The sequence below is a fragment of the Chelonus insularis genome, unplaced genomic scaffold, assembly GCF_013357705.1.
Source record: "Chelonus insularis isolate UGA/USDA-ARS -01 unplaced genomic scaffold, ASM1335770v1 contig_364_pilon, whole genome shotgun sequence".
Lineage (NCBI taxonomy): Eukaryota > Metazoa > Arthropoda > Insecta > Hymenoptera > Braconidae > Chelonus > Chelonus insularis.
The window spans coordinates 60,796-78,298 of NW_023276526.1; the positions used below are offsets into that span (position 1 = coordinate 60,796).

The 17,503-nt window shown below is 28.4% G+C and overlaps 3 protein-coding genes across 9 annotated transcripts; all 3 read right to left on the reverse strand.

The window, feature by feature from the left end:
• Positions 1-3,184: 3,184 nt before the first annotated feature.
• On the reverse strand, positions 3,185-6,048 carry LOC118067134 (tetraspanin-7-like). Of its 2 annotated transcripts, XM_035083719.1 has the most exons (6): positions 5,989-6,048; positions 5,835-5,916; positions 5,421-5,609; positions 5,018-5,188; positions 4,746-4,877; positions 3,185-4,504 (listed from the first exon to the last, which is right to left on the reverse strand). In XM_035083719.1, the coding sequence occupies exons 2-6, from the start codon at positions 5,910-5,912 to the stop codon at positions 4,349-4,351; spliced, it is 726 nt and encodes a 241-aa protein (XP_034939610.1). In that variant the 5' UTR covers positions 5,913-5,916; positions 5,989-6,048; the 3' UTR covers positions 3,185-4,348. The 2 variants fall into 2 exon arrangements, with proteins under 2 accessions (XP_034939610.1, XP_034939609.1); XM_035083718.1 differs by having other exon boundaries at positions 3,188-4,504; positions 5,835-6,038.
• Positions 6,049-6,498: 450 nt separating this feature from the next.
• On the reverse strand, positions 6,499-7,677 carry LOC118067135 (putative uncharacterized protein DDB_G0282499). The gene has a single exon (XM_035083720.1). The coding sequence runs from the start codon at positions 7,562-7,564 to the stop codon at positions 6,608-6,610; it is 957 nt and encodes a 318-aa protein (XP_034939611.1). The 5' UTR covers positions 7,565-7,677; the 3' UTR covers positions 6,499-6,607.
• A 2,483-nt stretch (positions 7,678-10,160) lies between these two features.
• Positions 10,161-15,584, reverse strand: LOC118067137 (CDK5 and ABL1 enzyme substrate 2). 6 transcript variants are annotated; one of them, XM_035083724.1, is made up of 12 exons: positions 15,507-15,584; positions 14,331-15,182; positions 13,104-13,481; positions 12,860-12,925; positions 12,521-12,644; positions 12,194-12,318; positions 11,773-11,811; positions 11,431-11,513; positions 11,118-11,224; positions 10,912-11,018; positions 10,634-10,838; positions 10,161-10,556 (listed from the first exon to the last, which is right to left on the reverse strand). In XM_035083724.1, the coding sequence occupies exons 2-12, from the start codon at positions 14,735-14,737 to the stop codon at positions 10,416-10,418; spliced, it is 1,782 nt and encodes a 593-aa protein (XP_034939615.1). In that variant the 5' UTR covers positions 14,738-15,182; positions 15,507-15,584; the 3' UTR covers positions 10,161-10,415. The 6 variants fall into 6 exon arrangements, with proteins under 6 accessions (XP_034939615.1, XP_034939614.1, XP_034939613.1 ...); XM_035083723.1 differs by lacking the exon at positions 15,507-15,584 and adding an exon at positions 15,258-15,336; XM_035083722.1 differs by lacking the exon at positions 15,507-15,584 and having other exon boundaries at positions 14,331-15,369.
• Positions 15,585-17,503: the final 1,919 nt, after the last annotated feature.

A 17,503-nucleotide genomic window follows, 5' to 3' on the forward strand; every position in this document is an offset into this window, starting at 1 on the left:
CCTATAATAAAGGATTGTTATCATTTTATTCGAATAAAAATTATTAATATTAATTATAATCAATCATAAAACTCACCATAATTCCATTGAAAATTGGAGGAGATACAGATCGAAAAAAATTTTCAATATGTGCAGATGTTTTTGGTATGAAAAATAGGACAAAAAATAATGTAAAAATTTGTTTAAGCTTATTCATTTTTATTAAGACCACGTTTTTTCAACTACACTTCCGGAACTTAATTCTATAATGATTAAACAATAGTACACTCTTTCTATTTAGTATATAATCACTGCTACTAAACAAATAGTCGTTAGCATGTCTAATAAGTAAATAATATTTAAGTCTATTCATAAGTTCTACCTTTCTACCAATTATTAATACGATTAAATATTACACGCCCCTGTACCTTGAATCACTGACGTAAAGAGATTATTTGTATGATTTAATGAATAGTCTTGAATAATTTTATAAGTAGTATTTACGAAAAAAAATATTAAACATTAGTCTTCATGTATAAAATTAACATCATATGTAAAAATTTCCAATTTCGTGACCTATTTATTCATTGATCAATGATATTGTTATGATACTACTTATGACATTGCTATGTTACAAGAAAAATATCCTTGATTTACGATTCTTTCAAGAAAAAAGCAAATTAACGACAAACTTAATCCAAATATCAAGAAAAACATTGCAAACTTCAGAGAATCTAGTGTGATAGGTCGAAATTTAATGGCTGATCTTGCTTCTTGTCTTCTCTGTCGTAAAATATACTCAGCAGTTATACTCTCAGTCCATACTTTTGAAAGACCTGAATGAGCTAGCCACATCAAGACCTCATTAACACGACTTTTTAAAGGCCAATTCCTTCGTGTGAGAAGGATAAAATCGATCACACGAACAGGATTTCTCGATAAATGCAAATTGTATTTTGTTGCAAGTTTTAGAGTTTCATAAAAATTATCTATGCAAGCTATTGATTTATTCTTTTTGATATGCTCCAAACAGTGAACAGTATTGTAAACAGTTTTCTCCTGTAAAGGAGTATTTTGAACTAATGGTCGTATAGGATTGTCAGCATAAAGAGAACTAAATTCTGGTTCTACAAGATCTCCCAGACTATCAGCATTCTTTTTCATCTCTGGTTTCGTTAAAAATGAAGAAATATGACCTTGAAACGTAGCATTAATGATCAAAAAATAAAATGATATCATCAAGAAAAATATCTTCAATGACAGTGTGCTCATGTCAGTATGAAGAGCTGTGTTTGTCAGCAACCGAAGAATTTCAAATATAGAAAATGCTATAGACTTCTTTTTCTTAAAAAATATCACTATGAAAGTAAATGTAATGATAATCAATGTAAACATGAATACCCAAATGCCATAAAAGTTAAACATTTTTTCTATCGGTGAAAGATATCCTTGATAATGAGACAGAATGAACTCCTTATAACACTGAACAGGATAAGTGATACTGTAAGCAACACCAAGGTTTGAATCATCTGGAGTTATACTGATATCAAAAACTCCATTTTCTAAATCCTCGAAAAAGAATGAATCATTTGAATACTCAAGTACATTCACATTATATGTAGGTTTAATTCTTAAACCATGTCTTATTGCATTTGCAATGTCTGCATGGAAGGGCATCATTCTTTTTTTTAATTTGTATCTATCAGTTGATACATAGGTAGGAATATCAATCCAGAATCCAGCAGCCATTCTTATTTCTGTTCCATTAAGAAACCTTGTCCGATCAAATTTTAAATCCTTACAGATATTATCTAAATAACAAATAATAAAATCAATTATTTTCATATTCTAATCATCAGCTATCTAAATAAAAAAAATATATAATTATACTTAATCTTACCCGCTTTATAAGCTCGACTGTAAAAAGTCAAATCACTACTATTTTTTTCAGTTGTATTCATAAAAATATTCCAAGAATAAGGAGCACAATCTGCGTAAGGATTATAAGTATATATCATTGACTCTCTTCTTCGATTGATACACACCAAAAATGCTGATACAATTTCCATCTGCCATGATAACTCCAAATAGTTTTGAGCATATACACAGCCTCCTGTATTTCTGTTGAGTATAAATAATGGTACCATAATGTTCCATTGTTTCACTTTTTTATGTAATGTTAACACATGATTTAATTCTTCTTCAGAGTTAATATTGATAATTAATAAATCCACTTGATCACCATTTCGAATGTTTTGACAAGTTATTGAAGAATTTTGTATGATGACATTCATGGGTCTCAAAGATTTAACACTTTCAATGATATTTTTATTATTCTCATCATGAAGGATGACAGTTTTTAGATCAGAATAACAGGACTTGAGTATTTGGACCTTAAAACAGAAAAAATTATTAAAAATAAAGTTATTGGTACATTATATTTTTAGGACTGTATAAAATTCAGTTACCATAATTCTATCTATTATATGAATATCCTTGTGAAAAGGAATAAGAGAAATTGAATGATTGATATTTGTGCCAGTTGATAGTAATAGGCAATTAAAATATACATAACAAAATATCCATTTATGATACATTATTAACATTCATTAATAAATTTTTAAATCAATTAAAAAAAATTTAAGTTCGTTGTGAGTAAAATATATAAATATTCAGAATAACATACATACTTGAAAAGCTTTATAAGTATTACTGATATATAATGCTTCTTATTTTTTTGTCATTTACCTACGTTATGTTGTTATTCAGTCTCATTGTTTACGATAAAGTAGGAAATAAATCTCACGCTAATAATATTTACCGTTCTTTACGTCAACATTTATTTTTATAAGTAAAGATAATATACTATAAAAGTGACGAAAGAATGGTTATTATTATGTTGTCACATCAATAAATAATAAATTACCAAGAAATTAGAAATTTAGGTTCGAAAATCTATAATTTATTGTACCTATTTTCATACGATATTTGCTTAAATCATAATAATATATCATCAAGTATTAACACTGAGAGAATTAATATAATTTTAATATAATGAAATAATGAATATAGTCTATTCAATATTTCATAGTACTAGAAATAATTCTTAAAACATGATACGATGGATACAATTTTTTATTCATCAGTAGTTTTTGTTGTGTTCGATTCAATAATTGTTGTTAGTGATCATAAAGTATACACATTGATACGTAAAAACTAGATAATTCTATTGATAAAATTAAAAAACACCTGTTAAAAATTGCAAAAATATGAAAAAATTTATTCTAATTAATTAAGTTACTCTACAATCTCAGAGTCAATTTGATTGAAGGATCCAGAATGTCTAATTCATCTTGAAGCATTAATTAAGCTTACCAAAAATTGCCACTTCACTTTAAAGTGATTGACGAAGGTGCAGCAAACGTACCGATAAGAATGTAAGCACAGTAGGGTAGGTAATAATTATAAATCTAACTATTTAGATCTAGGATTAATAAGATGTAGATTTTAAAATGTATTTATTTAATGGATAATTAATATTTGTAATATATAACATGCGCTGAAACTTTTACAAAGTTGAAACATTAAAGTATTTTAATATTTTAAAATACATATACAATAATGACACTTAATAATTATTATCCGTTTATAAATATCACTTAAAATCATCAATTTATCAATTAATATAATTAGACACATATTTCTGTCAACAGAACGCTTAAAAATTGTGGAGAATAATCACTTTACATTTAATCTGTGAATTTTCGTCAAAAATTATAGTAAGTAGCAAATTTTGTTATATTCTAAATATTATTCAAGAAAATACTGTTAACAACAATATAATTTTCATTGGAAGCTTTAAAATTCCACTCAATTTTCGCATAAGTATCTGCAGAGAATGGATCATTTGGTAGATGACTTCATCAAGAATAACGAACAGATAATTCTGTAGTGACTATTTTTAATTAAGATTATTAAATATTATTAATTATGTGTGATATCTTAAAAAATCTTTTCAGAGTAAATGAAAACATTGGTAATAAGTATTAAATTTTTTCAAAAATATACTTCCATATTTTCCTATGTATTCAATGAATTACTTATGTTTCATAATTTGACAGTCATTTTGAGATATTCAAGTACAATAAAGACATTTTTTCTACGATAGCAAGACACAGCCATCAATGATAAATTATTTTTTTTAACAATAATATGGAAACACCAAAATTATTATCTGTGCATTGAAAATATAAATTCACAATAATATTAGTGTTAAAATATTGACATAAGTATACATTTGAGATACTGAGACAACATCGATAGATAGAAAGATCATGTTGCCAAAGTAATTACAGATAATTTGATTGAGTTAAGCCACTTGTTCATATTTAGCTTTATTAATATTACTCGCCAAACAGCATGCCAAAAATACTCCAATCAGTGGGAAAAATGCCACTCCCACAGCACTTCCAGCTACAAGACTCACATTACTGTTGATGAAATCAATGACACGTTTATAACATCCCTAAAAGAAATTTCTATTATTTTTAATTGATTTAATTCTATTAAAAAGTTTATTCAACTTGCGTGACTAAAGACTAAAATATTATTATAGAGATCGTTAAAAACTTTCAGTAAAACAAATCTAGATTGTTTCTCAAAATTAATTTTAATTAAAATAAAAATGAAATACTATTATATTATGACAGTTAATTATTTTTTTAAGTAATAAAAATAAATTAATCATTTAATTTAGATAAACTTACCTCCTCATAAATATTATTAACATCATTGACATTGCACACTTCTAGATCAGGTTTGCAACAAGACTCTGGTACTTTCTTGGGTGGTTTCAAGTCTAACCAGTCAGTGTATGCTCTATTACCACAGCAATGAAGCTTAATAGAATAAAAAATAATACATAAATATTATTACACATTATTCGAAGAATTTTTAGTTTTTACTAACAAATGAATAAAGTAATATTAATATAAACATTAAAAATTCATCGCTAAATATTATTCTTCAATTATCTTACCGTTGACTGCATAGCATCAATGTGATTACTCATAGCTTGATCAGTTCCATATGCAGCAAGGCTTTCATTTAATCCTTGATCAAAGCCTTCAACTAAAGTTGTACGATAAGCATAGACGGATGCACCAGCTCCCAATTCTAACAAAGCTACCACTGCTAAAAATGCTCCATACTAAAACAATTTCCATCATTCATTGCTTTTAATTTATAAAGCTTCATAGAAAAAATTCTAATTGAAAATACAGAGAAGATTCTAACAAGATAGAATTAATTGATGAATAAAATAAATTAAGTTGTTTATCAAGTAAATAAATATGTTTGAAATATAAAAGTTATTTTGGAATATTTAACAGCTTTTGTTGTATTTATAAGAATTTTTAGAATTAATTTAAATATTTTATTACCAGGTACAACAGAGCCGGACGACCTCGTGCTGTACAACAACATGCAAGGGTTGCTGCTAGCACAACAAGAGCTCCTAGACAAGCAAGACCCAATAGAGCTGCACCACTACCCTCCACACTCATGTCAACATACTCTCGTAGTTGAATACGCATCCATATTCCTACGTAGAGCATAGCAATACCGGTACACTGTAATAATTAATTTAAGAATTAATAGTATTATTTGGTTTGCAAACAAGTTGATCGATGTCTAGATTTGATTAATTCAATTAATCATCTATAACTGCTTTATTCCTAGCATATTGAATTAAAATTAAAATCAAGAAGAATTAGAGAATTGAAAAAATATTTAATTCCATAAAAAGAATTGTTTTGAAGAGATTACTGTTGTTCGTGACATGCCTATTTACTCACCCAAAAAATAAAGTTAAACAGCATCAGCAAAGTTGTCATGCAGGCCATTGCAGCCATGGTTTCAAATCTTTTGCCCATTTTTCTAATTAACAATAAATTCGTTGTGGCAAAAAATTTTTCAACTTATGTTTAAAAATGATAGATGAAAAACTACCTCTACGTCAAACTTTCTTGTGCACCTTACTAAGGAATAATCGATCTGCACAGTTACAACTGCTTGCGTGGCGACTCCCAACATGACGCATGCGTTTCCTCTTTTGACACTCTGGGAATAATAATATTTTATCAAACTGTCCAATTTCTATATTATGATGTATTTTGATACAAAAATATTACGGGTATCATAAATTCTAATCCTCTACATCATTGAATGTTGCTAAAAATAGCTATGGACTTTTGCTGTCATTTATATTCTTTTTTTTCTATTGAAATAAATTGCTAATAACAGCTTCCGAATTTCTTTAATAGTATTATTCTATTCAATTTAAATGACTATTAAATTAATTTATCATAATCCCATTGATCCATTATTTGAAATCAAATTTCAATTTATTCAATTATCTATAAGTCAACTATAAAAGCTACAATGATAAGTACATGAAAGGATCAAATAATAAATCAATTCGTCCAAACGAGAATTAAAAATTTATTTCTTGAAATATTTTAAAAACATATTTGAGTTTTACATTGCAATTAAATACGAATTATCATATTTTCTTAAAGTTTTTAATTGATTATAAATGATATTCATAATTTTATATCCATGGAAATTTTTATTTAACGTTTAGAGTACAGTGATGAGATGCTGCTAGAGTTGTATCTATATTGTAGCTAAATAAAACCCGAGGCCATGAAATATTATTATTTCCATAAACCATAGGTTGTTGAACAGCTTTTGGCCTTCTTGATTTATGAAAATTAAGGATCCTTGTCAAGTCTGTCCGATGTTTGCTATCTGGGTTTGAAGATAATTGAGTTGGCTTTACAACTTCTCCTTGAGATTGCTGATTAGTATAATTACTATTAACAATTATTTGTTCTGGTTGATTTTGTTTATAATTACTCAAGTTTTCTATATCAACAATTGGCCAACTCTTGAATATTTTATCTATCTCATGGTTGTTTTCTCCATTATTTGTATGATTAATTTTAGCGTTATTATTATTATCCATATTAGGATGACTGTAATTTGGCCAGCATTGATTCGGACGTAAGCTAGGAGCTGGTCTTGGTCGGTTCTGAATTTCTAAGAACTCATCATCAGAAACATTATCACTACTTAGATCACAATTGTTATCATTCAGATCCTTACACGTTTTTTCTTTGCACGATTGTTGTAATTCAGGTTTACTCTTGCTGCTCTTAATATCGCCTATCGTCTTGAAATAAATACTATGATCATACCTATAATCGTCCAAGCATGAGCTATCAAATCGGTTGTTAGACTGGTAAAATGTTCTACGACAGTTAATTCTGCGTATTTCATCAAGAGAACTGCAATGTTCTTGCACTGGTCTTGGAAAACTAGACCTTGATGAAGAACAGTTCCATTGGGAAACGTCATTCTGATTATTTTGCATGGTCATGCATCCTCGTGATAGTCTTGGAGAATGAAGTTTATTATATCGACGTGGTAAGGTCCATCTTTCTATTCTTTGAAGCAAACATTCAGCTTCTTCTGTCCACCAACCCACCAAAAATTTTTGAAAAGATACTTGATCATCCGTCATTGTGAAAATCACTTCGACAACACAAACACTCGTTTCTTCCTATTTCTTAGCTAATACTTGATTTAAAACTGAAGAAAGAATGTTCCATATTCGAGACATAAACTCAAAAACTGGTGGAGTAGTATTGTTAGTGAAATTCATCCTCCTGACTTTATATGAAAATATACGGAAGCTCCACAAGTCCAGAAGCCATTGACAGGAAGCTGTTATGAACAGAAAATAATCTTCATTGGCCATGACTTTAATTGTCCCTGACCATTGTCTCTTGATGTCAATCGGATTTCTACCTGCGTGTGTGAACTATAAATAATTATGTTAAATAATAGTTAAACCTTACTTAATAATCCTTTTAAAAATCCTAAGATGAACATTTTATTATTATGAACGTTACATAAAAATAGTGTAATAAAAAACAGTAGTACATTTTCAATATTTCATAGCATTCAATAGTTGATATTATTTAATAAATTCTATTATAAATTCAAAGTAATTTTAACTGACCGATATTGACTGATTTACAGGAGATAAAGTCATATACATTAAATAACTTTATTATTTTCATTCTCATTCTGAATTATTATACTGAAATATTTCAAAATTTTCTAATTATAGATAAAAATTGTCGGACATAGAGGATTTATTTTACACTTCCGATAATTATTCAAGTGCATGTTAATGACATAATAAATCTCAAAGCTTTCAGAAGATCCATAAAATTCCATTTTGATTAAAAAGATTATGATAAAGAAACAAACAAGCTAATGAACTACTGAGTAAGTTAATTATCCATTTATTTATTTGAACTGAGTTATAAATAGTAGTTATTATTGTACAGTATCATATTTACACGGACCCAATGAAAATTCACTTATGTAATCATAGTAATTTACAGAATTAATCGATCGGTAAATAATCTTTGTAGATGAATTCAACAATTTATGTCGGAATAATAAAAAAATCCTAAATTAAATTATCCGAATGGAATGGCTTCAATAATTTTTGGAGGTATCAATAGGATTAATGAAGTTCTTTTAACTTTACAATACGTCCCTGGGTCGATAGTTAAGCCAAATACTTTTAGTGAATAAAGGAATTTTAATCAAATTGTGATTAATGGTACAGAAAGTAATACGTTAAATAGACAACATATATGTGATGATTCCTGAATTGGAAATCATCTAAAAATTCTTTAGGATTTAAACATTTTTTTGAAACAATTATTACCAAAGGAATATTTTAGGTACATTTTTAATTTAATATTAACAAACACCTTGTATCTCTTATAAATGAATTTGTATTGCAAATTCGCAAAAAAGTTGTTTAAGTACATAATTAAGTATTCTAATATAAGAATCGTCTAATATTAACATGTAAATTTCATAGAATATATAGATAGATAATATAAAGATTTAATCAATAATCACATGATTCCATCAGTTAGTCCGGTTTTCAAACGACATTAGCATTAGACTAGAATCAATATATGTATATATAGAACTATTAAATTGTACTTATTTTATCAATTAAAATAATAATAACAGTAATAATTATAGTAAAGATAATTGTATAGATTTATACATAAAGTATACGAAACTATACTATCAATAATAGATATCACTTTCTTTTAAGGGCTTTCATAAAAAACCTCCAACCATTTCTACTACAATTAAGATGCATTCAATTATATTCTAATAGATGAATAATAAAATTCTATGAGACAATTAAAATTATTTGTTTTAAGTAATCACAATCATTTCGCTACAAAAAATAGTGTATTTTTTATAACAAAAATCAAACTCTCGTCACCACTCAAACTTATACACTGCATTAATTTTAATATTTAACTAATCCAAATTTTATAGCATAATTGATCCTTGATTTTATTTATGCACGCAGATGTTTCCGATGATGATTATATTATTGTGTATGACGCTCACATTTCATAAATTTTACAAATGATGATATGACAAAAACATTATAATATGTAATTTGGATTTAATTTGACTCGAAATTAAGTACAATTAATTAACATAATTTATATAATCATACATACATAAATTGAGCATATTTCATGTTGTACTAACAATTTATAATAAAAAGTATTGAATAAAGTCAATTTGAAAGTATCATCATATTTATAATTAAAATGATAACAAATGGATTATTTTAATTATGAATGATTCTGTAAAAATGATTATGTATATAAATATAAGACATTTATTAATCATTATGAATGACCCTGATTGTTCTTGACTTAAATGAATATTTACTAAAATAACAGCCTAATGATTAAATTAAACTGATGCAAAATTTTTCCATTTTTCGTAATTTCTATAACAATTAAAACTCAAATTAATTACATTTTTAAATCCTAAACTTTATTAATGTGATACAATCTATTATTTTTTACTATCAATACAATATTTTTAAAGTTAAAAAAAACTGTATAAAAATTTTTAATGATGTTATTACGATTAATATTAAAATTGTTTGCATCAACCCAATATATTTTGGAAAATAAATGTTTGCTGTTATTTAAATAAATTTGTGTTTATATAAAACTCTGGAAAGTTAAAAAAGTAACTAATTCAACTTTTTTTTTCTTTACATCAAAATTTTTTAATCCATGTTAAATAAAAACATTTTTCTCTTTTGGATTTGATATTTTTTTCATCTTTCAATGTTTATATAATAAATATTATTAAATGAGTATATTTAAGGTACTTTATTGCTTACGCTCGAACTTTAGGCTAAGCCAAAATGTGGTGTGTAACAAAGAACTTGTTTCTAATATAAATGTGTTAGTAAGTCATTGTACTGAAAATAAAATTTTGAATGAGAAAAAATAAGGTCAAGATTCATATATCAAACGTTGATAGTGAGGAAATATTTCCCATGTAGGAAGGTGCAATCCAAATTCGAGCGCAACTAACACAGCAAATTCGGACGTGATAAGATCTTTACGATTTAACCGAAAGACACTTTCTGTTCTCTGTAATTATCAATAACATAATTAAATATCCTGAAACTTCAGAAAATACATGATGTTGAAAGATTGATGAGTCTTACCTCAATAAGAGACTTAAGTACATCACCCTTAACGTCGTTGAGCTTTGCCGCAAGGAGTAAACAAGCACCAGCACAAAGTTTACGTGTTTGTTTTGTTACAACATTACGTAATATAAGCTTTTCAAAATACACATATGCCATTGCAACCGTCAAAAGATCGATTCCATACTCTAATTTCGCTATTTTTCGCATTTCTCGCTTCAGGCTAGGAAAAAAAATAATTGTTAAGATGTTATTACTGTTATTATTACTTAATGTAATATTATCTTATAACTGACCTTCGTAATTTACTAAGTGTTAATTGAATATGTGGAAATTTCTCTTTAAATTTATCATTTAGCTCTTTCTTTAAATCAGATGGTCGCACATAATCAATAACGGAAGCCTAAAAATAAGTTTTCTGAATGAATTATATATGAACTTAGATAGATTATAATTGTGTAAAAGATAATTTTGAGATGTATAAATGATATTATATAAATACCATGTAAGAGGTAAAAGTGAGAAGAGTCCGATGTTTGCCAGCAATCAATTCAGGATCGTCCAATAAATTTGGATTGTATTGCATTCCTTGTTCATCCCAATCAAAAGCTATGAGAAAAATTATTTGAATTTTTATAGTTATTTTTGATGAAATAAAAAATTTCTTTATTCATTATTAAAAAAAATAAAAAAAAAAACTTTTCTTTTTAAAAGTAAGAGTTTCTCAAGGAAATTTAAAAAATAAAATAGTCATCACATTCTTTCATCTCAAAAATGCAGTATAAATGTAAGTAATAATATTAAAATGCGCATACTTTTGCCATCGTTAGTCAGTGATAATGGTGGAGAATCAGATGTCATATACTGGCGATGTGTATTAGTATCGTAAGAGAGACACCTGAAACAGATAATTATTTCAAATGTTTAATATTAAACGATACTTTGTTATCAATATCTTATTTGTAATTTTATATCATCAATTGATTGACTGAAATACATTTAACAAATTAACCAAATCTTTCTTTAGTAATTGTTTTAACAACACATTTGCTTATATCTTTTTATATTGATAGATATATGACCGCATGCAGAACAACTTTTTCATACAATCATTATCTACCACACGACACTAGATCTGTAAGAAGTATTTTCATTACCACTTTGTACGATCCAAATTCCACGTTATAGTTTTTGTCCTGTAAAAAGACGTGTAATTGATGCTGTTAAAAAAAATTACAGACCAGTACTATGCAGATAAAATTATGTTTTAGTAATTGTTGTTAATAAATATTAAAGGTCAGTGGAACAATAGATAATATTTATCTGTAGTAAAAAAACGTTAATTTCATTAATAAAGATGTAAGATTTGAATCATATCAAAGAAATTGATAAAGAATGCTTTTAAATCAAATAATAAATAATGTTTTATACTTTTATTAGACATGATTTTATCCATTGTACCTTTACCTTTAATAAATGAATAAAATCTATATATTCATAGCATGTTATTATGATAATATTAAAATGAAAAAATTAAATTTAATAAGATTAAAAAGAAAATAAAATATAATTTATTACCTTGATACTACATGATGTGGCTTCAGATTGTACGTTAGATCAATATTTTCACAATCATTTACATGAAATTTTTTTTCTCGTTGAAATTGTCTCGATGGCACTAATAATTGACCGTACGATATTTCCTGCATTTAACGAAAAGAAAATACACTGATTAACGTCTTGAAAACATATTTTATTTAAATTATCATTTTAATGGCTTCATGACGAAGGCTTTGAATTTTATCTAACTCTGGCTTTTATTCAAGGCCCAATTTACTTATAAATTAATTAATACTTATTTTTTATAAGATTATCATCTATTATCACTGATAAAAAATATCTTACTTGTCCGTCTTTAGCCCTTTCTATACCTAGAAGACCAAAAGGATCCAAATTATCATTAATCGAAGAGAGAGGCCTTGGTCCGGATGTATTTCGTCTTCGACAGGTATCTTTACGTAATTCAGACCTACAAAAAATACAGATGATTTAAATAATCTAAATGCAAAGAAAATTATCTCATTGAAGCTAATAATATTATATTTTCAATAAATAAAAAATAATCGAAAAAAGGATCAAATAGATAAAACTATTAAACCTGTGCTACAACATGTTCTGAAAAACTTTTGATATTTAAATTTGTTTGTGAACCAAGTACACGAGTTTATCTAATAAACGATATACCTGCGTAGAATTCGATTAGAAACACTGATGTTTTTCAAGCCCGGGGTACTCGTGACACTTTGACAGCTAATAATAACAATAAATTTTTCATCAATATCACTGATAAGTTTAGCGAAAAAGAGGATTATAATCAAATGAGATATTGATGAAGCCACTGTTTTTAATGAAAAATGAACTCGTGAGTGTATAAATAAAATTGAATATTATATAATAAAATCGATATTTGAAAATGAACAATACGTACCAACTTGTTCGTTGGTTTTTACTGTAAGGCAACGCAGAAAAGATGAGGAATGGAACCTTCTTCGAGGATACTAAAACAAGTCGATCGTCCCCAAATTTGTGACCATTCACTGGTCGATTCATTATTCTTAATTCTCGAGGTGCTTCAGGTATTATTACAGAATTGGGTCCTCCAGTTTGAATATTATTGAATGTTTTCCCTTTTGTTTTAGATGAAATCGATTTTGAACGTAGAGAACCAATACTTTCGCTACTACTATTATAATGATGTCTTATATCTTCTGATAGGGTAGATGTTTGGTGTACAATTCGTCTCTTATAATGAAACGATCCCACTCGTCTTTCAGGTAAAGAATATTCGCTTCCTGCAGTTCCAGCCCTGGAAAGAAGATAAAATTTTTTTTATAGTACATTTATTTCCGACATTGCTAAAAATAGATATTTAAACATTTTTAATTGACAAAGTAAAACATTTTATCGGAGACCTGTGAAAATTTCAATTTGAACGACACATATTAAAATCCCATATCATTTTTAATATCTTTTATGTTTATTGAAATTAATGATTTTTTACTGAATTTGAAAACAAACATTATTCAATATATAAAAGTATTTAATTCATGTGAATATTATCATGTAGACTTGAACAAATTTTAAAAATGATAAGTAACCATTTACTGTTCCGAAAAGATAACAATTTTATTTATATTGTACATATAATGTAATGATTAAATACATGTGCATAGTTATCACAATTCTTTCTAGAATTTTATTCATTAGATTTTTAAATCCTATATTATTTCTATGAGTATATATGCTATCTTCAGGTTTTCTCGTAAAGGAATGAATAATAATTAAATAATAACATTATTCAACGATTTCATATGTATAAACGTAATTCAATTCATCTATCTTCATACATGTAAAATACATCCATCTTTCTCTTAATTGCAGCAGCATAAGTTGTAAACAAACATTAATTTAAAGTATCAAATATCCATAGTATTGAATAACAGTGTAAACAAAGTTGTTTAAGTAAACAGTTTCATCAATACATTGCCTAATTTGCTCTCATTCATTTAATTTACCATAATTATGTATAGAGACTTTTCGTTGTTAACTAATTACACTAAAGTTATATAATCCAATGGTAACGTTAATGTTTTTAATACACTAATAATGTTATAATACACAAAAACAAGAATGTTATTAATAGAGTAATTATTACCGTTCTCGGAAAGATCCAGGAATAGATGATAGTAAAGGTTGTATTCTTTCTTGATCAAGAAGAGCCGAAATGGTGTTTTTAGCAGAGGTAAATATTCCATCAGAATCAGAACTCAGTGAATGATGATCAATTTTTTTGAGACCTGAATCACTAGATTCCTCTGGTTTTATATCGAAAGCATCAGCTGGCATAACATCAACAGTTTCTTCAGAAGTGTCAGCATCATTGTTTCTCATCATCTCATTGATAGCTGGAGGTTCACTAAAAATACGCCGGTGTATAGCTCCATTATATGGTAGGAGAGCAAGGTTTGTGTCCCGGTGGCTCCCATCTAGTGAAATATTTGAAAGAAATGTGATTGCTGCAAGTCTCCTACGTGATTGATTTTTCTTGTGGGCTGCTGCCATTCCACTATTTAATATTTAAGTAATTGAGCCGACGCCAATGAATTATGAATGCAATTATTACGAAAGTGACGATAAAATAATGGTGAAAATGAAATGCATTACACGGTATATATATATCTATATATGATATAAATTATTACTAAGATCACAATTCATTGTCACTCATTATATACTTAGTCCTAATATTCATTAAAACACTTAAACTTCCCATGTCAAGTTTATTTTCTGTCTGTCTCAACATTTTGGCCGATATTTTTATATATTTTTAATAATTGTAACTATGAAATACCGGAATAAACACACTCACTTGTACAAACTACGCAACACTATTTTCATTCCTATTCGTTGTGTTCAGACTGTACTCTGCAGAAACCGACTGAAATTGAATCTGACATTCGAAGACTTGCCATTGGATGACGTCAAACAGTCTGTATGGATTTTGACCCTAGATAGTAAAACAACGATAATAATATAATTTTATTGAAGTCAATATATTTAATAGTTAAATATTATCACAGACAATTATTAACTTTGCACTCGATTTAACAGTTAAGCTATGATTGTTAATATAAAGTTAAGTATAGGTTATTTAGAACTACGACGATTGTTACTAATAAATCAATGTAAACATGTTTAGAATAATGACAGAAAAATTCCCTGGCACAGCGACATGCGTATTCTGAAATATTCCCATACGTGAATACATACAGTACCGGACGAAAATCATGTGTAAAGTTTGTAAGGTTATACATGCGATATATATACGCACCAATTGAAAATGAAACTGCATTTATGTCCGGTATTGTACAATACCCGTTTCCAGTAATGTCCGACAGAAAATGTGCACTGTCGTACCTAGAAGGATAAAAGTATTGTTTACGTGTAGCCAGATTTTTCAGTTGGTATACCGATTACAAGATGGCTGTAGTGTACAATTATTTTGAATAAAACTTCACGACTTACTGTCGGACGAAGAAGTACAATTACAAAAAATGTTTATGTAAGTATAATGGAATAGTTATAATATTTGATTCCAACAAATAATAGAGGTTTCAAGTCAATGATGATAATAACAAAACGAAATTGTTAAGTACCATAATATATATCAAAAAGCAGTAATTGAAGAAGACAAAATTTAATCGACCAATCAGAAAAGCATAACTATTTTCTTTGTGCGCTCACTGGTCAGTTTTATTTTTGGAAATTTCGAAATGAATAAAAATAAAAATTAAATAATTTTCTACCATGTTAACTCGAGACAGAGCGTAGTGTGTCGCTAGTTATTTTTAATTCCAACTGTGGCATGCAAATGGCTGTGCGATAAATAAAAGACCGTAGTTTACCTCGAAGAAGGGAGTGTAGTCGGTGAAGAGTGTAGGGACGGAATCGATTAGCAGTCAATCTACGATAATGCATAAATTTATTATAAAAATATGCTGTAATTATGATTGTGTGAAGTTTAATGGAGAGCCGGTGTTTTCACGAGTGTATCGAGATGTTTGTTGTTAATGTAGGCATTTGTCCGTAGATGCGAAGTTATAAACGAAGAAGATAGTTATGCTGGGCGGGAACATTTGAAGGAAACTGATGGTTTAATGCGATGTAGATCATGTGCAAGCTCATTGGAAAGTAGCACCAAATATTCCACAAGTATTCTAGACTTTACATTTCTTGTAGAGAATCGTAGATAGGATTTATGTGGAGGAACGGTCATGTTATGAGTGGAAGGTAGACGGATTCGGTACGACCTAAATTATCTCATGTTTACCGTAGAGTATGGTTTTCTTGTGGAACAGTGTAGAGTCATGATATCTTTGTAGGAACAGTCGTTCGGGACGTAGATCATGTGCAGTGTTAATGAAGGACGATCTAAATTCCCCTCTTTTCTTTCTAGACCATGCTCTTATTGTAGAATGGTCTAGTGATATGAATCCTCTGTAGGAACGGTTCTTCTTTCGTAGAGTATGTGTAGTTGTACTGAAGGATCTCCTGAAGTACCCCCTCCTTGTTGTTGGCCATGTTCTTGTTGTAGAATGGTCCAGTGATATGATTTTTTTGTAGGAACGGTCCTTGTTCTGCAGATTACGTGCAGTTGTATGTAGTAATGACCTAAATTACTCTCTATTTCTTGTAGACTCGACTCTCCTTGTAGATCGGTTCAGTGATATGATTCCTTTGTAGGAACGGTTCTTCTCCTGTAGATGATGCGCAGTTTTGTAGAATGACGACCTAAATTACCCCCTTTTTCTTGTAGACCGGACCCTCTATGTAGAATGGTCCAGTGATATGATTTTTTTGTAGGAACGGTCCTTGTTCTGCAGATTACGTGCAGTTGTATGTAGTAATGACCTAATTACTCCTTTTCTTGTAGACTCGACTCTCCTTGTAGATCGGTTCAGTGATATGATTCCTTTGTAGGAACGGTTCTTCTCCTGTAGATGATGCGCAGTTTGTAGAAGGACAGACCTAAAGTGACGTTTTCATCTTGTAGACCGACCCTCTATGTGAATGGTCCAGTGATAATTTTTTGTAGGAACGTCGCTTTTCTGCAGATTAACGTAGTTGTATGTAGTAATGACCTAAATTACTCTCTATTTCTTGTAGACTCGACTCTCCTTGTAGATCGGTTCAGTGATATGATTCCCTTTGTAGGAACGGTTCTTCTCCTGTAATGATGCGCATTGTTTGTAGAATGACGAACCTAAAATTACCCCTTTTTCTTGTAGAACCGGACCCTCTAGTAGAAATGGTCCATTGGATATGATT